This window comes from Diorhabda carinulata, chromosome X, assembly GCF_026250575.1.
Source record: "Diorhabda carinulata isolate Delta chromosome X, icDioCari1.1, whole genome shotgun sequence".
NCBI classification, from domain to species: domain Eukaryota; kingdom Metazoa; phylum Arthropoda; class Insecta; order Coleoptera; family Chrysomelidae; genus Diorhabda; species Diorhabda carinulata.
In genome coordinates this window covers 15,138,142-15,161,759 of record NC_079472.1, presented here as the reverse complement: position 1 = coordinate 15,161,759, position 23,618 = coordinate 15,138,142, and the positions used below count along the sequence as shown (strand labels likewise).

At 34.4% G+C, this 23,618-nt stretch overlaps 1 protein-coding gene across 3 annotated transcripts in view; it reads left to right on the top strand.

The window, feature by feature from the left end:
• Positions 1–23,618, top strand: part of LOC130902077 (serine/threonine-protein phosphatase 4 regulatory subunit 1-like) — a 94,247-nt gene that overhangs the window by 6,421 nt on the left and 64,208 nt on the right. For all 3 annotated transcript variants that reach the window (XM_057813885.1, XM_057813886.1, XM_057813887.1), the window contains one exon: positions 1,250–1,319. In XM_057813885.1, coding sequence (XP_057669868.1) covers positions 1,250–1,319 — 70 coding nt within the window. The remainder of the gene's footprint in view (positions 1–1,249; positions 1,320–23,618) is intronic.

Here is a 23,618-nt window from a genome sequence, read left to right as displayed (position 1 = left end):
CTGACTCACGTCGCGCCGACGCACTCGTTTTATAAGTTTCTAGTCTAGACTCGAAGATTCTATCGTTCTCGACAAAAATAATAGGATATTTAGGCTTGCTGCTAAGAGATGGCGATACTGTCTTTCTCTCTCGCTTGCGTACACACGCGCTGCCCTTGAAATTTCTTAGAAACATCTGTAGACTTGAGAGTAATAATATTTAAAACATCCCTAGAGGAATCGAATGAAGTCTAAAAACTCTAAAAAAACATTATTCTTCTTTCTGTGATACATTGCGATCGCGGGCCTTATTAATACGGCCTAAAGGCTGGAAGCAGCCCGCGGGCCGTATCTTTGACTGTGTTAATATGTCACACACAACCTTCAAGATTGTTTCGACAAAAAAAAGGAAATGAAAATCACTTCTTTCGAATGGCAAAAATTTCAGTTATTATAACCATCATTAGTATACATACACATTATCTTACAGGGTGTTCCAGAAAGTTCTGAATGAAACACCCTACATTTTATAGGGAAATAATATGGCGTTGTGATGTGTTCTAAGGGGTATTTAAAAAGTCAAAAATTTTCCATAAAAATCGTAACAAGTTCAATACCCTGTAGAATGTAAGAGAAATTAAATAATGAAGGTCTGTTGCTGTCAAAACATTCGAATGGTAGTAAAAATTTTGAGAAATTATTTATTTCGTTAATATTCATTGAATCTGATACAAGGTGAATGAAGAAACTAATGCAAGTATATTTCCTATAGCTAAAATTATTAGTTCTTGAGATATTTTGATTTTTCTTTACAAAACAAGGGGGTGAGAAGTTCCAACTTTGCTAAAACCTCAAAAACACGATGTTGACACAACTAATGTTCCTGACATTAACCACTCAAAAGAAAACTAAGTGGCTGCTATCCCAGTTTTAAATAATTTAAAGGAATGGATTCAAAGTTCATAAACTTAAGATTTTTTAAGTTTATATCTTTAATTAGTATAATTCTAACAATATTTTTTTTGTTAATTGTTTGATTGGATGTTAGTTTCATTAAAAAATAATTTAAATCGTATTAAAATTTATTACAAAAACAGTGTTTCCATTATATAATTTCTAAATGTGATTTGCAAAATATGATAAGTGACCCTAGGGTGAAAGGCGGTTACAAAAAATCATGAAATTCGTAGGATGAACCCTAATAATTTAACACTTAATTGTGAGTTTTGTCAAAAACTGGTATTTTATTTTATTTTATACGTTTTTACAGGATTCGAGAAATCATTGACACCGCTCAAGCGTATACAATACTACGCCAAATCGACCCAGACCTGTATAAGGTAAGTTTTATTTTTTCTCTTATATTAAATCATCGATAAATAGTCATTTATACAGTAATAAAGATCCAGTATTTCGGGTGGAATTTCATCGAAACGAGCATTTTAAAGATTCATTTCTTAGACTCAGGTCAACGTCTTACAGATCAGCTTCAAGCAGTCGAAATATGTTCGTAATGAGAGGAATTAAATATCCGCATTCAAATTTGTATTTTCGAAAAGTCAAATTAACAGTTTATCATCAAAATTATTTATTTAGTTAAGTAATTATTCAATTATTCTCTCGATTTGTTTTCAAATGAATCATCCTGTATACTCTCCGTCATGTCAGCCTCCTTATTGTTGGAGGTTTATTGTACACTTCATTCTCAATTTAACCCCCAAAAAATGAGTCAATTTAATTGAAATCTGGTGATTTTGGTGGCCACTATACTAGATCCGATTCATCTTCCACGAAATTGTTGATTCCGTTAACCAGTAATTAATTGATTAGCGTGAAAAGACTCATCATTATGCAAAAAATGGGATTTCTTCCATTAAAAGAGGTAACTCGAAGCAGAAAAGTCATAAAAGATCCAGAATTTGGAGAGGAATTTCAACGAAACGATCATGGGAAGAGGTAACTGGAACCCCAGGACGTTGGTCAATGTTATTGAACCAATCCGAATCCAATACTCATAGTTAAGACAGAACAATGTCTGACAGATCAGCTTCAAGCAGTCGGAATATGTTCGTAATGAAAGGAATTAAATCTCGGCATTAAAATTTGTATTTTCGAAAAGTCAAATTAACAGTTTATCATCAAAATTATTTATTTAGTTAAGTAATTATTCAATTATTCTCTAGGTTTGTTTTCAAATGAATCATCCTGTATACTCTCCGTCATGTCAGCCTCCTTGTTGTTGGAGGTTTATTGTACACTTCATTCTCAATATAACCCCCAAAAAATGAGTCAATTTAATTGAAATCTGGTGATTTTGGTGGCCACTATACTAGATCCGATTCATCTTCCACGAAATTGTTGATTCCGTTAACCATTAATTAATTGATTAGCGCGAGAAAACTCACCCTCATACAAAAAGTGGTAACTCGAATCAGAAAAGTCATAATAGATCCAGTATTTGGGGAGAAATTTCATCGAAACGAGCATTTCAAAGATTTCTTAGACTCAGATCAACGTCTTACAGATCAGCTTCAAGCAGTCGAAATATGTTCGTAATGAAAGGAATTAAATCTCGGCATTCAAATTTATATTTTCGGAAACCAAAAAAAAAACGTTGAACGTGATTAAATGTAGGGTGGAACTGAAATGAATAAATTTTCACACCTGTTAGAGCAGATGTGCCGTCTGGTAAATTTCGTCTCCCTAAAGGTACGCATTCGAATGTATATGTTTGTACCGTACTGTCTAACGCCTTTACTAACTAAAAAGTCGTGACCTGTCTGGCCGAATTGGATCTAACATATAGCCCACAGCCACGTTGCCAATTCTATTTTTGTCTATGCTGTAAATTTATCACTCTATCTATGATGTAATAACTACTTCTTCGAGATCGAAAACTTCCTATCATTTAGAATGAAAATTAATCCTTTTGTTGAATAAAACACATCATCTATTATTAATTAGTATATACAGGGTGGTCGGCAAAAAATTCGAGAATGAGTAAATGACGTAACGAAAAAATTGAAATGTAGAAAAAATTTTTGTTGGTTAACACGTCGACTGCCAAGGTAATTTTATTTAATTTAATCGCATTAAATCATTAAAAATACTAACTTAGATACAAATTTATTACTGAAAGGTATATAAAATGTAGATTTTTGAAAAAAGTTTTATTTATTAGTTGTATTATTTGAAAAAAATATCTTCAGTGAGATAAAATATGAGTTATTAGTTGGCAGTCAACGTGTTAACCTACAATTGTTTGTGTATGGGTATGCGAGGGGTCGTATGAGAAAATTTTTTTTATATTCGAAAGGGGCCATCCATAAATTACGGGGTGGGAGGTGTGACAAGGGGATGGGAGTGCATTGCGTCTGGCAATAATTTTTTTTTGTTTTTATTTCCTTTGTCTACTGACTTTCACGGATTAAACAACGTCGTTTATAGTTCATATATATCATGATCAAGCTTTAACTATCGCGATGTTTCGTCGTCAAAGAATGCTGCTAGACGTGCCAGAAAACTTCTTCGTGTTGAATGGTTGGATGAAAATAATGAACTACGTGTGTCGTAATTTATGGATAACCCCGAACTCCCTGTATATGTTGTGGTAGCTTCTACGGCAACCATGATTCAGTTGATTCATATAAAAATTATATAAAATCGAAAAAATATTCAAATTTCGGTTAATCATTGTCTAAGAACTCTTCTCAAAGACTTTTTAATATGTTTACCTATAAATAAGGGTAACTTAGACAGCTGACACGCATCTTATTATTTCGATGGCGGTGATTCGACTGTTTTAACTCACCTCTACACAACAGTCTGATGTTGAAATGGACACAGTCAAAACCGAGATTAATCAATGATTTTCTAAAAAATATTTATTTATTTTGAAATTTCTTGTTCCACATGGATAAAAAATGAGGGAAATTTTGTTATACAAACATAAATTGAAGAACTTTCCAACGAAACGGTTTACAAGTGAGAACTTTTACTAAAATGATTTTCCATTCTTTTGGAATTGTCTTCCGAAAAACTTGATATTTATCATTACGTTTAACATTTTCTATGCATTGAGTAGTATAAAATTCGTCTTGGTTCGTTCTACAGTGTGTTCATAGTAATTTGCTCAGTAATCGGAGTAATAGTTTGTGAAAAACTATCCAGATGACGGTTGAACATTTTCAAATCATCATCATCAAGTCTTTCAATCCCATGAGGACTATGGCTATCGCTTTTGGCGCTTCAAATCCTTTTTTTTTAGGTGGATTACTTCTCGTTTTTTAATTTTTCTTTTTTTTATAGTTTACTAGCTTTTACCCGCAGCTTCGGTTGCATCGAATCCATTAAATAAGTATCAGAAATCATTATAATAGAAAAGAACGAGCTCTGTAGCTATATTAGAACCTGAGATATAGATCTTTGAATGAAGAAAAATTGCCAAAAACCTACAAAAATCCATAACTTCACATTGAATGTCCGCGCCTAGCTCCCCTCTCCAACTCAACCGATTTAATTGTTCAAAAACTCAAAAGAAAGAGGATATTTCAGCGAGTGTTTTTAAATCAAAACGAACTCTGTAGCTATATGAGAACCTCAGATATAGATCTTTGAATGTAGAAAAATTGCCAAAAACCAACAAAAATCCATAACTCCACATTGAATGTCCGCGCCTAGCTCCTCTTCAACTCAACCGATTTAAGTGTTCAAAAACTCAAAAGAAATAAGGTATTTCAGAGAGTGTTCTTAAACCAATACGAACTCTGTAGCTATATTAGAATCTGAGATGTAGATCTTTGAATGTAGAAAAATTGCCAAAAACCTACAAAAATCCATAACTCCACATTGAATGTCCGCGCCTAGCTCCTCTTCAACTCAACCGATTTAAGTGTTCAAAAACTCAAAAGAAATAAGGTATTTCAGAGAGTGTTCTTAAACCAATACGAACTCTGTAGCTATATTAGAATCTGAGATGTAGATCTTTGAATGTAGAAAAATTGCCAAAAACCTACAAAAATCCATAACTCCACAATGAATGTCCGCGCCTAGCTCCCCTCTCCAACTCAACCGATTTAAGTATTAACTCAAAAGAAAGAAAGTGTTTCAGCGAGTGTTCTTAAATCAAAACGAACTCTGTAGCTATATGAGAACCTCAGATATAGATCTTTGAATGTAGAAAAATTGCCAAAAACTTAAAAAAATCCATAACTCCACATTTAATGTCCGCGCCTAGCTCCTCTCCAACTCAACCGATTTAAGTGTTAACTCAAAAGAAAGAAGGTGTTTCAGCGAGTGTTCTTAAACCAAAACGAAGTCTCTATCTTGAATAGAACCTGAGATATTGAGGATAGAACGTGTGTATGTGAAAAACTCTCATAAGTAATGTACAGGGGGAAATTGCATTTGAGTATAACTTGAGAATGATGAAAATTAGATGAAAACCGATGGTTGATGGCTCTTCTGTGCATCAATACCTTTCATTGAAAAAAAAAATTAAGCAAATCGGTTGGGTAGAATGCCTGAACGGACTCATCAATTTTTTTAATATATAAGATCGTTTGTTTTGGATGCTTTTGTTATTAGTTTCTATTCTTTTGCTATCGAGTTTTCTATATTTTCTTATCTCCTCCTCTATTTCGTTTCTCCATGTTTTTCTCGGCCTGCCCCTTCTCCTTGGCCACAGTGGGATCCGGATCCATTGCGTTTTTCTTTTGAACATTTCAATTGGTTTTCTTCTCATTATATGCCCGGCCCAATTGAGCCTTTGTGCTTTTATGTATCTAACTATATTTTCCTTCTCCAGTTCTCTCTCTAGTTCTTCGTTTCTTCTTCTTTGCTCTTCTTTTCTATCTTTCTTTCTGTTCTTCTTCTTCTCTTTGGTTGATTCCATCGCATACGTGATTACTGGTCTTATTAGGGTTTTGTACATTTTTGTTTTTTTTATAATAGGATTTTGTTTCTTTCATAGGCTTTTGTATCCTATCCTTTATCCTTTCCCCAGTTGTTTGTCCCAACGTCATTCCTAGATAGTTATAGGTCGATACTGTTTCAAAATTTGCTAGTTTTCATTTGGTTTGCTTTCTGTTCTGGTTTTTCTCCTTTTTTTTTATATATTTTGTTTTTTTTTTGCATTTATTTCCAGTCCGTAATAACATTTTTAAATACAAAAGAAAATCCACCCTTCAACGAGTTATATTTATTTCAATACCACTTTCACCACATTTAGTCTAGCAGTGAATTTTTTATGCATCTATGCAATGAGCTGATAAAGTTCATCACGTCAAATGGTTTATTATGGGATTTGTCGCACGTTGGATGACAATTAATTTCTCTTTGATGCGATATACGGTAGTACGATTTTCCGGGTCATAAATACGTCGAATACATTCAATTTCAACTACATTGAAACCGGATTAGATACGATGTGTTTCATTATTATCGACCGTTTTTAAATACTTCAAATTAAGCATTTACTAAACTCACACCAGTCTCCAAAAAAGTTTGTCGCCCAAATTTTTTATTGATGTGAAACTACTCAACGGATTAAATATGTTCCGGACCGAATCGAGATCTTCCTTGTCATCAATTTTTACTTTAAAATTGACATAATGACATGCCCCTGTAAGTGCAACTGTTAAAGCAGCGTAACCTTCAAAACCAAAAAACTTATCTTTATCAACAAATATTTTTCATCAAATGCCTATTTTAGAAATTGTTGTAATTCTTTAGGCGATAAGTTTTGGTACATACGAGGGTTGTTTGAGAAATTTCCTATTTAACAAAAAAATAATTCTCCTAAGCCTAAACGCTTCTTCCAACGCCGCTTTACCCTTTTTAAACAAACCAAAAACTGATAATTTTCGTCTCTCTTCTCAAATTAGACGTTTAAGTATAAAACAACGTTAAGATCTTTCCGGCAAATGAATATTTAAGGCTAGAAACCAGGAAATAGTCGCTGGAGTTCAGATCTGGTGAATATGGTGGGTGGTCGACCAATTCGAAGTGCAAACCGCGAATTTTAGTCGATATCAGATCGCCATGTCTAAATGGGATATCCCGTGAATACTCAAAGAGTTGTTATTGGTATTTTTTTCTGTTTAACAAAAAAATAATTCTCCTAAGTCTAAACGCTTCTTCCAACGACGCTTTAACTTTTTTAAACAAACCAAAAACTGATAATTTTCGTCTTTCTTCTCAAATTAGACGTTTAAGTATAAAACAACGTTAAGATCTTTCCAGCAAATGAATATCTAAGGTTAGGAACCAGGAAAATGTTGTTTGAGTTCAGATCTGGTGAATATGGTGGGTGGTCGACCAATTCGAAGTGCAAACCGCGAATTTTAGTCGATATCAGATCGCCATGTCTAAATGGGACATCCGGTGAATACTTCAAAGTGTAGTTATTGGTACTTTTATCTACTATACATAATATTCGTTAATTTTTCAATATTCCCTTAAGCGACAACGTTCTTGATTAATTGATAATTAAGTTCCTGGTTAATACGATAACCGTATAAGGCAATAAATTGGAATGCTGAGAGTCAAATACGCTAGACATAACAGAAAAAGAAGAAGACAGAATGCAATGTTTGGAAGAGACTGGGCCATCTAGCTCGTCAGCCAATGACCGGCACCGGATGCTAATAATTTCTCACACACATCGTATTAGTCCGATAAAACTATAGAGCGTTTGTAAATTAACGCCTAAAATACCCCAAACATCCGAATTGCCTTCGCACACATCTTCAATCACATAACTTTTACTCGAGACTCTGGGGAGAGAGGCTCGACATCCACGGAGACGCCGTCTATCTGGGAGTGAAATTCACTAGCACTCTCAATTGAGCAGCTGTTTTGAAAGACACTCTAAACAGAGTCTGACTCATCGAAACACTCGGAGGAAATTTCGAACTCGCCCTCTCATAATCGAATATAGAGCAAACGTCTACAGCATTTTACTTCTTCTCAAAAAACTCCTGATTTCCGAGTATTCCATTTAATCAAACATCACCACGGTCAAAGAATCTCGTCTTGTCTCCCTAGCTCTCCAACAAGCGGTCCCTCGGCTCAAGGGACAAGAGGAAACTGCTGGCAACAGGATACGAAGACTTTAACTTTTTAGACAAGTTTCCCATATCCTTTAGATGAAATCTTACCACACACGTGCTGCAGGTTTCCTTGTAACCTGGTGAACCTTTCGCAGCAGTAACCGTCTGCCATCCATTGAAATTTTTCAAAAATAACAAACTTAGACAAGAATCGAGTCGTTTTTGCTTACACCAACGACCTGTTTTCGTTTTCTTCTGACCAATAGTCGTTCGTTTCTCCTCTTTTCTAGCCAGGATACTCAACCTTCTCAACTCGAGCCCTGCAGAGAGCAACTCCTATAAGAGGGTCAACTCCATTAGAGATTCTTCTTTAGAAAAAATTTTCCAACGAATCTCTCTTTTCTTTGGGTCAGTACAAAGAAAAATTCAGTGTCATAAAAGTGGTTGCACTGGATGTTAGACTGGTTAGTTAGTAACGAAGATGAGTTCTTCTCCAAGATTTAAGTGTATGAATGATCTTCCGCTTTCCGAAAGAAGTTCTATTTCAAGATGAAATTTCTATACTAATTTCATTGGACTAATACACATACGGTGTTCTTAGTGGCGGGCTCGTACTCAAACAACCACGTCTGCTTCTAGATTCAAAACCAGACAGGATGCTATTGCACATTCCGATTTAAATTTCTTAACGAAACCAGGCCACTAACAGATGGCGCGACGTATTTCAATATTTACGTTCGTATACCAAGCGAATGTTTTTACTCCTTTTGGAATCACAATTGTTGAAGATAAGCGTGTAAAATTGCATTAAAGAGTTGCCTCAATCGCATGTTAGGTGCACTATGGGTGTTATTTTCTCAATGTTTCCAGTAGACTCAATTATCCGATCTAAACCGGCCGCACCGTGGTCGGATAACACGGAAAATGATAAAAACCATGTTGAAAATCATAATTTTATTTAAACATTGAAAACTTCTTCAAAAACATAACTGAAGTCTTCTCAGAAATAAAAGCTCCGTAGAAGATGTTTCCTCCAGCTGCTCTGTATACTTTAACGCTATTCTTACAGCTTTGTGTCCTTTCTGTGCACTGTCTTCTAACACCATATTCTCTTCATTGTCTTCTTCTACTCTTTCGTTTATTATATTAACTATTTCTCCATCTGTCACTTCATACTGTTCATCTTGAGCCAACGATATTTGCTGTACTGCATAATTTAACGCTATTTCTACAGCTTTGTGTCTTTTGCTGTGCGAAACTTTCCGTACACTGTCTTCAAACACCATATTCTCTTCATCGTCTTCTTCTACTATTTCGTTTATTATATCAACTATTTCTTCATCTACAGTACAGTCGGAAAAAGGAGGAACTGCTGCGTCCTTGCAGTCAGGTGCTGCTTTTTGCACAGCCTACTATGGAAAATCATTTTATTTACTGTACATGACATTGTTCCAATAGGTCTGATGACCTAAACTCTACTGTAATTGAAGAAAAGAATCTTGAAGCACGTGCTTCACAGATTCAAGGACATTCAAGACTGAAATCATAGTAAATCATAACGCGTACATGTTTTCTTGATGACCCTCGTACATCACGTTATTACTTCATGATTCATTCTGTAGATATGATATAGAGTTCCAAAAAAAAAACCGATTATGAATGGATTACCTGGTACGACCATTATTATACTCACTATCGTGTTATTAGTTAGAATGGAACGTAGTTTTTTTTTGTTATATTTGGTTCGATAATTTAACGCTGATTCATTTATCGCTTTTTATAAATACAGGACAGGATCCGGTGAGTACGATCATAATTGAGGCACGTTTTCGTTTGGATGGATACGTAAATAGCGAAAATTGTCGTTTTTTCCGACAGAAACGCCGGTTGCATAGCCCAAAAGTCACCATGAAGTTAACAGAATACGTACAGTGATTGTTAACTTCTGAACGCCATGTCGAAATGCGTATCATCTATTGCAGGCTTCATCTGCAGGCTGACATGATTCCAACAGGATGAGGACACATCGCACACACTCTTTAGTTGTATTGCATGAGCTGTTCCCAGAAAAAGGGATTGAATGATCACCTCGCAATCCTGACTTGAGCCCACCTGATTTTTTCTTGTGGGACTATCTTAAGAGCATGGTCTACGAGAATAATCCACGGAATTTGACAGATTTAAGAAAGGATATTGAAAAGAAATTCAGGAGTATTCCTCGACCACTATTCAAAAAGTTTTTGAAAATGTACGCAAACGGTTTGAGGAGTGCAGTCAACGTGTTTAAAAAGTAAAATTTTGTTTCTTATATTTTAAATCATACCTTAAATCCATATAAAAACGAGTATGATGTAAAGTAAAGTAGTTGGGTCATTATGAAACGCCCTGTATTAGTCCAGTCGATGACGACAAAAAAAAGTGTAAACTGTGTATCCCATACAGCACTGATTTGTATGAAAATTTGGATCTACGTTTTAACTCACTCTCTATATATCCTATTTCGAGGACTGCTTTCTTTTTTTTAGGGGTAAAAACCACCCCTATATTCTAAAATTGGAACTTGTCAACAACTGAAATCATATTTATACCAGTTAAACGAATGTGAATTGATAATTTTCAATATAAATTATGATTTATTAAGCACTTTCGACCCTTAACAACCAAGTACTGTGTGTATGCGTTTATATATATACAGGGTGTTTCAAAAAAATGTGAAGCCGTCTCTAGGATAGATAGAAAACTGAAAATATTCGGAGTTTGCTCAGTATAAAATATTCGTAATGCATTTTTTACGATACTGGCAACATTGCGTGTTTTGGAAGTTTTGTTTTTATGTCTGACTTTCATAGAGGACGCTAGTTACACGGATCGTACTTTTCTCAATATCGGATTTATTAACACGTCGATTGTCAAGGAAATTTTCACAATTTTATTTAATCGCATTAAATCATTAAAAAAACTAATTATCATCGGAAGGTATAGAAAATTAAGACTTTTTGAAAAAAGTTTTAATTCCTAGTTGTATTATGCAAAAAACTCCTGGAGGTGGGAGGTAATTATGAATTTTTTCGTAGTTAGCAAAATGTCAAGAGAACTCAAACATTATTTAATTTTACGCCAAAAAAGTACTCTTGATAAAACTCGATACTGTTTTCGGAAGAAATTGTTTTTCAAAGTCAAAATATTTTGATTATACGGAAAGTAGTCAAAACGTCAAAATTTTTATCTATCTTTCAAAAATTATTGAAAAAAAAACTAATTTTATAACAGAATAGACCTAAAATCGGAAAGGATAATGAACAAAAGAACTGGAAACCGCGTTGGAATTTTGAAAATTCGTCTCCCGATTTTGATCTATTATCAAGGGTGGTGATAGGGTGGTCATTAGTAAGAACCAATCACCCCTTTTATTGATTGATTTCCAAGGCTCAATCTGCCAACTCCTTGGAATTGCACCGAGTAAAAATAAAATAAAAATAATATGGTTACCATCGATTTTGGCACCGCTGGTATTGATCTAACTGTTAGATCATTTCTTACCCATGAACCAATAACCACCCTTCTCTTGATAATCCAGAATAGGTACTTTGAAAACACATATAACAATATTGATGATAATAAATCAATAAAAATCTCAATAAACGATAATAATAACGAATCAGAAATAACACAAGATGAAGTTAGAGCAAAAATAACAAAATTGAAAAGTCGAAAAGCCCTGGACAACAATCAATGTTTCTCGAACTAAATCTGTTGAGTATTTTCTTGGTAGCGCCTCAAAAGTTAACAGGCAAAAATATCAGGTTTTGTCATTTACGTATTACACATTATAACACCTTTAATTAAGAAGTTCCATCGGATTTATTTCTACCTGGATATTCGTAACCAAGGTAATATTGGGTGTCACATATCTGGTGTATCTCATATCGCAGAAATTTAACTGGTCGGTTCAATGGATAATATTCAGGAATGGCTTTTGGTAAACCAGTGATATGACCAATCACATAAACGAATATTATTTTTGCTTGACCAATATTAAAAGGCTTTTCGAGGAAATCGAGGCAAACGGTAAGAAATACCTGTGCCTTCTCCAGTTTTGTGAAAAGTTCAAGCAGTTGGGGTCTTGGTACATATCCTGAATCAATGCTTGATTATTGAATCAAAAAATCATTTTGGTCCAACGTTGTTGTTATGGCAGATGAATCCTTTCATATTGATCGAATTCAGTGAATGCTTCAATCGCATCTGTTGAATTTGAAGGTTCGAGGAGCTCAAAATATCCCTTCAATTCCATCAAACGTTAAGCATCACCTACCATCGTATTTGTGAAGCTTCAACATCGGTTTTCTTTAGAATGTTTATATTTAATGTCTTTGATCTTATTTCTTAGACCTTTTGGTATGTTTATGTTTCTAAATCTTCTTGATTTTAGGTCTCTTCTATTTCAAAATTAATAATTTTAATTATATCTTTATATGCGTCCGAACATCTTTCATAAAATCATCTTTTTAAAAAAAAATGTTACTCAAATATATTTATTTACTTATTACATAAGCGCCTGTTGATTCTGTGGTGCTAGTTATAAGCCTTATCGTTCAACAAACATTTTTACATTACTCGAAGAAAGATAAAAGAATTTATAAATATACAGGGTGTTAGTACTAATAATTCATAAGTTTGAACAGTCAACTAACCGAATTATTTATGTTAATACAGGCAACCTTCAACTTGATCGTAGTTCACTCGGAGAAATGAGGTCCAGTGTGTTATTTTTCATCTTTTTATCTTATTTTCAAACTAGAATGAAGTTTTTTGTTTGTCTAATTCTGCTGTTTCTTCAAGGTAATCCTCATTAGGTTGGCCAGCGAATTTTGAATCAATTTTTCTTTGATATCTTCTCATTTTGTACATTTATTGAGATGATTTCTTTCTCTTCTCAATAATTTACCAAGAAAAATTTTAAAAGCTTCTTTACAATGTTTCATATCTTCAATACTCTTAAGTGCTTATTCAAAATTATTTCAATATTGGAAATTTCTTCTAATTTTGAGTTTACTGCATTACAAAAGTTTTATGGGGAACACTTTTTATGATTAAAAGATATTTTAAATGGTCGAATTTGAGAAATTAGAGAACTTTTTGTCGATATAACATCCCCAATGGCTCGCAATTGCAAGGATAGGGTGTTCTACTGACTAGTTTCGACGTTATTACGTCTCATCAGAGCACTTTAACACTCCTCGTTCGTGATTGAGACCCGAACTGAAGACAACGTCAATGAGCGTCGCATTTGGTACATGTAGTCAAACATTTGCCAGTGGCGCCATCCTCACTTCCAACTGCGAACCATTGGTTAAGTAGAAATCTAGCGTAGTCGCCGATAATAAAGATTTCTATGGTAAATGAGGTGTGCAAAATGTATCAAAGGATTTCTACTATTCATCTCTGAAATAATTGTATTTCGCGGTTTTTGAAAAGGGAACACAACTACATTCCTGGCTAATGGCTCGACGAATATTGAATTATAACCCCTCTGGAGAGCGTGATGTAAATCGACCTTTTTGTCGATATTAACATTAATTAACAGTTTTGTAGATACAGCAATTATCAGTTATTGGGAAAGTTTTTTATGATTAAAAGTGACTTAAATTGGTCGAATTTGAGAAATTAGATAATGGGAGTATAATAATCTCGATTCACCTGGTATAAGAGTCGAGACACTCAACCAGTATCAAATTCTTGGAAATCATTTCTCGTCGTTTCAACGGTTATCTTTTAAACGTAGTTATCGTGTGGTGTAGAGGTAACATCTTAGATTGTGCGATCGTTCTGTCCGACGATTTCTCGTCGCGGTATCACATTTACGAGGTCTTCATTTGAATAAATATTTGAAATAGAAAACGGAAGTTTATCTCCTCATTCACTTATTCATCCATTCACCGATTATAAAATTATCATGGATAGATGACGAATCAATTTATAACGTATATCTTTTAGACGCCATTTCAATAAAATACTCTTAACGACCAAAAGAAATAATTGTCGTATGTTTGTTTATCATTTTATAAACTCTAATTTCTTTCGCTATTAAAAAACTGCATTATCAACGATCCACGTTCTTAATTTATTTAAACACTACACACTACTCCAGCTTATAATAATTCTCTTATCACTATAACTTAACTAACTTAAATAATTTTAGTAAATTCTTCGATTACTTTCTATTTCGGTATGTTCACTACGAATATGTATTAATCCCTGAACTAATTTCGAATATCAATATGTATTTCGCGGTATTCGAAAGGGTTAATGCCTCGACAAATATTAAATTACAACCCCTCTGAAGAGCGTGATGTAAATCGACCTTTTTGTCGATATTAATATACCCAATGGCTCGCAATTGCAAGGAGAGAGTGTTACTACTGACTAGTTTCGACGTTATTACGTCTCATCAGAGCAGTTTAACACTCCTCGTACGTACTTGAAACCCGAACTGAAGACAACGTCAATGAGCGTCGCATTTAGTGCATGTAGTCAAACATTTTCCAGTGGCGCCACCATCACTTCCAACTACGAACCATAGTAGTCGCCGATAATAAAGATTTCCATGGTAAATGAGGTGTGCAAAATGTATCAAAGGATTTCTACTATTCACCTCTGAAATAATTTCGAAAATGTATTCCGCCGTTCTTCAAATGGAAAAACAACAACTTTCCTGGCTAATGCCTCGATGAATATTGAATTACAACTCCTCTGAAGAACGTGATGTAAATCGACCTTTTTGTCGATATTAATATACCCAATGGCTCGCAATTGCAAGGAGAGAGTGCTACTACTGACTAGTTTCGACGTTATTACGTCTCATCAGAGCAGTTTAATAATAAATAAAGAATTATGAAAAATAAAGAAATAAAACAAATAAATAAATAGACGTTTCTAGAAATTCTTCAAAAGAAACAATGTAAATTAACCGCCTGCTATAATAAGAAGCTCGCTGAATTTTAGAATTCTACTAAATCCTGGCAGGGTTGGCTCCAGGGGGGTATTTAACATGAGTTTTTGGAGAAAATTCGTTGCTTTCAAGTTATTTCTAAATAATTTAGAATCTAGTTATTATAAAAAGCACAGATATTGATCATAAAATTTCAATTTTCATGTGTCATAAAAGTATATAGAGTTTAGTTGGACGGTTGTCAAAAACTGATAATGTGAATATATTTAGAGAGAAAAAAAATTCTAAAACAACGAGTGAATTTGAACAACTAAGGACATATCCAATTATAAATATTTGTTTTCATTTGTTTATCTCATAACTTTAGTAGCAACCCTCGTAATTTACCACCGGAAGCATCAAACTTTAGCATATTTAGACGATATTATAAAGCAATGGATGAATCAAGGGAAAACAGACCTTTTAAGACGAAAAACGACGAAAGTCAATGTGAACAAGGAATACCATGTTTAAATGAAAAATATTTCGTCTTCACATATTCAGAAATGAAAGACAACGTTAAAAATGTTAATTCAAAAAGAAAAAGTTTTGTCTGGTGTGTCTTTTCACGTCCTTATGTCGGTCATGCGAGGAATGCAGCTTTGAATGCACATATTTATACATGGAGATGTCTTCCAAAATTGATTTTATGAATACGAATCATCCCAATCTCTAAATAATATTATGGCCGGATTTAGAACAACCAGAGATTGATTGGAGACTCACGGCGTACCATTTGTACCGAAAAAAGATCTTCTTACGACGTCGTCTCCCAACGAGGTTGGCGATCCAAAGGGCTGTTGTCGCACGAGAAACTGCAGCTCTGAAAATTTCTGTAGACGTCTGTCCATCCGCGCAAATCTGCAACTTTCTCTTATTGATCGACGTGAAAAGTTACCCATTTGCTGTAGGACCTCTATGTTTGTCTTATGTTCCGACCAAGATATCCGCAGCATTCATTTCTCTAAGGCCGCATCCATAATTCAGCGTTCGCATCCGTAAAGAAGATCAGGAAAGATGTCACAGCGAAGCAACTTGGTCCGGAGTTCCAGGCTGAGGTTGCGGTTTACCAGAAGTATCCTTATGTTGTTCAGAAGTTTCTGCGCTTGCTCAATTCTTGATCTGATTTCGAGTTTTGGGTCGCATCGCTGGTTGATGAGCGTACCCAGGTGACACGTGTTCAATGGTCTCTCCATGGAGTCTTTGGATGACGTTTCTTTGTATTTTTGAGAATACCAATAGACGTATTCATATAAAGGACGAATTGCTCTACATTAAATTGAAGGTTACTGGCCACTACCACGATATCATTTCGTAACGAAAATTCTTTATAATGTTTCCATTGAAAGAAAAAAAATTTTCCATATTGAAGAGTTTTTGTACCCTTTCGAACATTTCAATTAAATAAGAAAAAGCTCAACATCGTAAATTAATTTGAATTCGTTTTCTGTGATTTACATCATTAATAAGTCGTGTGACTTACACACAGATGGCGCTGCCTTTGTCAAATTCATATGACGTTTATGAAGTACCGACTATGTGTCAAATTTCAAAACATTTCCGTACTGACTTCTTATGGAAAAAATGCTGTAATAAAATATAAAAATACAACATAATTTATTCAATAAAATCAATATAAATAAATAAGTTTGTTGAAAATCCTATTAGTTCTATCGTAACGCGTAATAGTGACAACAATGTAGATGGGACGCGAGTTGACTGCATCAGCATCTCCTTGAACCGACGTCCTTGTGCTGGTCGGTGTCGATGCATTCACGCGACGCGGGTTGCCGAACATTCTTGCCCATTGAGGAATGCCCCTGGGGCCTCACAATGAACACAAACATACCGCCAGCACCCCCCACGTATACGACAGAGTAGTGGAAGATACATTATCATCTTTTACTCACACCGAGTATATTAAGTTGGTTTGTTCGTTGGTATCGAAACTCCGCCTATCGTTATCTGAAAATATTCGAAATTTCTCACTTTATAATACCAAGGACATCGATTATCAATATCACTCATGCTATATCTAAGTCTTCGGTTCATTTTCTTTTGTAATTAACACCAGCGGTGGTTCGTGACGTTACCAGAAGATGGTGCCAAAAAAGAAGATTTAAAACAACACTACAGTTCAGTGGATGACGTTTTCGTCTGATAAAAATTCGATTCTGTAAGTGAAATTTTATGGTTAGCAAACAGAAAAGTCGTTAGGGGCCAAATCTGGTGGACACAGTTGGTTGCCGATCAATTCGAAGTGAAGTTCGTGGATTTTTACCAAGTGAGAATTTGCGTTGTCCAGACGGAAAATTTCCTTCAAACTCGGGCGCTTTTTTGTAATTACTCCTTTTATCTTATCAAGCAATGGTACAATAATCCCCTGTTATGGTTTCCCATGTAGGATTTTACGATGGGTCCAGACTTGGGCCAAATAGGTACAAATCTGGACCCAGCTCGGAAGCCGTTATTGGCACAGACTTGGTGGGACTTTGGGATGATAACTGGGATGTCCCTCGCTTGGTTTACAAGTCCCGTCTGAGGCCTCCTACATGGGTTTACCTTTTTAAAGAGCACAATTCCGAAAAACGTAATTTTCCGGTCGATGAGCTAGTTTTTACTCTTCCCGGAGCCTTTCATGATCATCTTGTCTTATTGAATATTTGAGACATTTTGAAATTTGTTCTTTACAATAAGAAAAAATTACGGGTGGGCAGTGCAGTTTTTGACATGAATATGGTGATGATTTTTTTCCTCTGATAGTCACGGATTATCTTATAACACCCCAGAAACTGAAGAAGACTCAATGGAGTGGACGCATACTTTGGCCCCAACGAAAGTGAAGTCTTAGCAAAACTTATACTTCGAAGAGCCATAAGCATTTTGGTGACTTATTTCTTGATTATCATCCATATATCCAGGTCCTAGATACTAGCGATTTTTCTCACACCTAAAATCTTTCTTGGTTGTGGTCAACTCTTGAAAGATGGCGAGCTGTTGTTGGAAACATAGGCGGTAATTTTTCTATGAAGAAGTCGTACAAAAACTACAAAATTCGGGAAGCTACGTGGAAAATTATTTCACGTGTTTTGTTGAATTCATTTTCAAGTAGAAAGGGGTGTGTTTCATTTTTGTTATATTTGAAAAGCTCGGTTTTCATAGAGATATGTGAGAGAATACAGAAGGAGGGTTAATATAGACGTTTTTAGGAATTATTTCAGGAAACTGAAACTGAATTCTGCATAGAAAATTATTTATTCAATTTTCCTCAATTCTCATTTTTTATTTATTAATATTCTTGCAGCTTTTTCGTGTTTTTCTTATCAATTTGACCAAGTCGATAAAAATACGACGCGTTTTTTTAGAATGTGTATATATACGAGGTCTGGCTGTTAAATAACGAGACTACGCGCCTAGAAGGCACGTCCCAAAACACGTTTCCGTCACTATTATAGTATTTATGCAGTAGTAGTTTAAATCGAATGTGTTTTTCCCTACCATGTATAAATTGCTATATATAGAGACAATTCTCTATGTCCTGAGCGTGTTTTTGAATGGTCTAAGCGGCGCTTTAGTGAAGGCCGATAGAGAAAATCAAAATTCAAAGTAATGTTGATCTTTTTTTCAACATAAACGGTATAGTGATGACTGAATTGGTTCCAGAGGATCAGAATGTAAACCAAACTTACTATTTGTCAGTTTAGGCAACACCGCGAGAACGAGTTGGTACATTGATACAAAACGGCCCGATTTTGCACTAGGACAACGCGCTATCTGTGAAGCAGTCTTTGACCCGTAAGGGCGCACTCCAGTACTCGTACTCAGCAGATTCGGCACCGTGCAACTTTTTTTTGTTTCCGAAGATAAAATCTGCTTTGAAAGGGACCCGATTTGAGTCGATAGAAGTGGTAAACAGAGTTTTTCTAAATAAGACATCGATCAAATGGAAAAACGTATGGAAAGGTGTGTGGGGAGGGGAGGGGAGTATATTAAAGGGGAATGTAGAAAAAATCTTATAATAAAACCCTTTTTCGTAACCAGTCTCGTAATTTAATAGCCAGACCTCGTACATTGTCGATCTTATAGTGGACGCAGGGCTGAATTCCAAACTCAGCTTGGGTTTGTTGTTGTTTGAAGTGACCACGCCGTTTGTAGTTCAATAACACGCATTGAGTAAAACATTCCTTGAAGTGCATTCCGGGTAACGTTGCCATATCTGTCTACCTTTACCTACCTATGTTCGGATGTTGGCGAGTTTGACCAGAGAAACTACGCAGTTAGGAATTATATCTTGAAACATTCTTTTGTAGTACCGCTTCGAAATGGTATTAATTGTATACAGGGTGCTCTAGGATTTCATGCAAAAAATTCGGAAATGAGTAGATGACGTGGAAATAATGATGTAACAAAAAATTCTCATACGACCATTCATTTCTGAGTTATAGGCCTTCAAAGTTGCGAAATCGGAACTCATATTTTTATTCGATGTTTACGTAGTATGTTTGACGTAATAAATAACTAATTTTTACAGGGACAATCTGTATAATCTAAAGATAGCAAAAATTATTTATACTATCGATTTTTTTTAACAAAAAGATGGTTCGGGAGATATTTAGATTTTTAGATCGTTTTACATTCGCCATAGAGACATTCTGAACAAAATTATCATAAATTGTAATTATTTATCGAAAATTCTTAATTCTCTCTGAAATATCGTTCCCTTTGTTTACTGGTATTGAATATACAAAGTTTTTAAGATGTCTAAAAAAATGATTTTCACTGTATTTAACTCAGGGGAATATAGTGGCCATGCAAATCGACTTATTAGGAAAAATGTTATTCAGATGATTTTACACATCATTCTAATTATCGTTATCATTAAAAAAATATGGACAACTTCGCTAATAAAATAAAATCACTTTCAACACTAATGTCGTACAATGTTTTTTGTATAACTGCCTTATTTTGATAAGAATCTAGGCTAATTTAGATTGACGTTAAACTTCAAAATGCATTTTAATAATCATTTATTTAAATAATCACAGTACTATGTTAAAAATATTAACACGCGTAAAATGTTTTTAACACGTAAACAATCACATTCAACACTGTCGGCTGTCATTGAAACTGTCACTTTTAATAACAGTTGTACAAAAAAAAACTTACTAATGTAGCAAGACTGATATAGACGTTCAATTTTATTGACTAGAACCTCTCCGATTAATCAATTTTGGTAGGCAATATTGTCAACAAATGTTGTAATTTCAAACTGAAACAAGGATTTATGAGTTTGTACTGTCAAAGTCAAAGTGCTGTCAAATGATTGTCAACGATTCCTGTCCAAACATTTACCACAAATCTATGCTGGTTCCTTGTTTGGATAATCGATGATTTCGTCTCTGGTAAAACCGGAAGGTATCTTCTGCTCGGTTTTATCCAAACTATGTACCTTTTGTACAAGTGAAAAAAAAATAATACAAAAGTTATTATTTTGGAAAGGGATTTTGAGACATTACGCGGTATGCCTATAATTAGGAAATAGAAGCCGGATCATATGACGCACAAACGCTTATAAACGAACTAGATGACATCATCAAAAAAGACGTTAAACGCTAAAAACACATCCGCCATTATCCACATTGCGCATCCGCCATGTTTTGTATATTAGACTACCTCCGCCAATTATTCAACACGAAATTTATTAAAACATTTTCATATTAATTTTTTTTGTTGCAGGTAAGTTTATAATTCGGTAAGTAGGTTATTCCATGTTGGTATTGAGGGAGAACTAAAAATTTTATACATATAACAAGGTTAGAACTAGGAACAAAAAATATAATCAAATCTTGGAATGTCGAGTTCGTTATTTTAATAATAAAAAATAATGTAATTAAATCGACACATATCAAGTTATTTACTTATCAATTTAAGCTAAAAAGTTACTTTTTTTACATAAAAGATTGTAATCCCAGTCAGTAGAAGTTCCTTCAATTATTAAAACTACAATTGTTATAATTCTTCTTTCACACCAAGCAATTATATAACTAACTGAAAAGATTTCGACCCCTTCAGTCTTTTTTCTAGATTGGTATTGTGGAGACTTTTAGACAAAACATGTCTATCTCCAGGTCCCGATTAGGATCGTTATTTCGAAAGTACCACGGCGCGTCAACGATGATTCCCAGCACTTTATTTTGGAATTTCTAAATTATTTTGGTGTCACGGCAGATCTCCATTGTTGAATTCCATATAGGAGTTTCAGAATTTGTTTATTTATAAGTAATTTATTATAAATTGACAGAGTGGATTGTATTTTAAGCAACTATACAATCTCTTTTCTTGATACCTAGTTCTTCTCGTTTCTTTTTTATGTTAGATTTCCAGGGTAACTTCGCATCAAGTGTTATTAGTCTTTTGTATCTTTGTTCGTCTTCTATTTTTATTTGTCCTTCTACCTTGTGGTACACCCGCGTTGATTTCCTTTGAGTAAGCATCTTCTTGTTTAATTCTGAAGTTTCGTTCTCTTATATAGGACTCTAAGAGTTTGTTTAGTTTGTATTTGAGCCCTTCGTTCAAAATTTCGTCAAAAATCTGATCTGACTTTCTTCTTTTCTATTGATATTTTTCTAAGACATCGGTTTACATTGGTTAAGTAGTTTGCCCTGAAATGAAACTTATATGAAGGATGAGTTTTCTTTCTTCAAGTAGAGGATTCGATCTTTTCAGTAATATTTAATACTACTGATGAATTTGAAGATACTAAGTTTGAAAATTTCCCTACTTTGTGAATCGTAAAGACTTTCCTTTCGGAATGCTGCTTTTATAATATGCGTTAATTTGATTATAACTTTCTATACTGAATGTACTAGATGATTGATATTCCCTTTGGACTAATATAGCTGTGTTGAATCTGTGAAGACAATTCGTTCCTATAAGTCCAGATACACATAATTAAGTGCAAGTACACCTCTGGATGCTTCTCTAAAATCCGATGGTCGTTATCCTGGAAAGTTCTATGCACATGCAGCGCCAGCAGCAGATTCAAAGGAATGTTTTCTTAAAAAATTGATCATTGTAGCCTCTTATGCGTCATTTGAAGTTTTCCTTCCTCCAGATGAAACCTTTCGGGGCCAGGTCCCGTTCTGTTCTCATAGCTTCTTCACTCTGGTCACGCTACTTACCGTTTCCAGTCTTCTGATAGACTAGACATCTTCTAATTTAGTTTTCTGATTGTCAGTTAAGTGAGAAGGCGTTAAGTACACTTTTACTTCAATTAAACTCAAATTGTCATTGATAGTATTGCGCATATAACTTTCCTGTGATCCTGATCCAAACCATAAATTTCTGTCCCATCCAACGAGGATTATCAAATGCCTAATATCAGCAATTTCGTCGAATTATCTCATTGTTTAATGTAGATATTGATTGGGACACTCCGTATATATTAGTATCGTTTGTGAAAAATCGCTACGAGACATTCTAATCAACTAGTCTGAGCATTTTTCAAAAAAAAATAGTATTTGAGCTACTGGATTTAGTTCAAATTGTGAATTCACATTGTAAATGTTTGTTTTAGAAAATAGTTTCAAAAATAGACAATTTCGTATAGAAAAATAAATTCTATTGTATTTTTTTTAATTAATGAAATTCTATTGAATGAGATCATTAAAATGATTATTAAATCGTTTTCAAATTCCAATTAATAATATAAGAAAAATATTTTGTCCTTCTGCATAAAGTACGTAAATGGACACGTTCGTCGGCCATTTTATCATTAATCGAGCTGCAGGTTCCATAGCATGTTGCTGTTGGACCGCATTTCCAAGAATCGACGGCTGAACTACAGAGCCATAGGAAATATTTTAGTATAGAAGATTGGTGTTGAAATAACGCAAATCGATAGTCGAAATCGCTAAATTTCTGAGAAAAAAAACCGAAAACTAGTTTTGAAAAATTAAGGGAGAGAGAGAAATGCTTTAATGTCAAAAAATTGTAGACAAAAGCTTGTAAAAACGAACTAAAAATAACTAAATAAAAATACAGATAAAATAAAATTTCAATATACAGAATAAAACCTCAATGAATAACGAAATTATTAGTATATAAGTCAATATCAAGATCAAACCAGTTTACAGCATGCTCGGAATTAAATATTATCATTAGAATAAAAGTCGTTTACAGATTAAAAGGCACTTTCCAGTAGGAAGACCCTCAAATTATTTAATTTCAATTGGCAAATGATTGTGCATTATTTGCATTGTAAAATATTGAACCCTTAACTAATTCTGAACGTGGAGTAGGTAGTAAAAGGTCGTGCTACGCGTTCCTAAGTGGATAGCCGTGCAACGATCTTTCTGAAATTGGAAAAGCGGATTCAAAGATGAACAAGGAGTCTGAATTTTGAATCTTTAAAAAAACTACCTGCAGAATCGTCAATTCGTTGTTGGTTTTTGTCAATTGTCAGCTCGCGCGACCCTACTTTGAACAGAACTTTCGCATATTCAAATAATCTTTAGAGTCTCAGCTATCTCAATCAGCTGCGCTCTAGGTTATCCGAAATGATATGAATCCTGCCCTATTGGACCTTTATTTTTTGA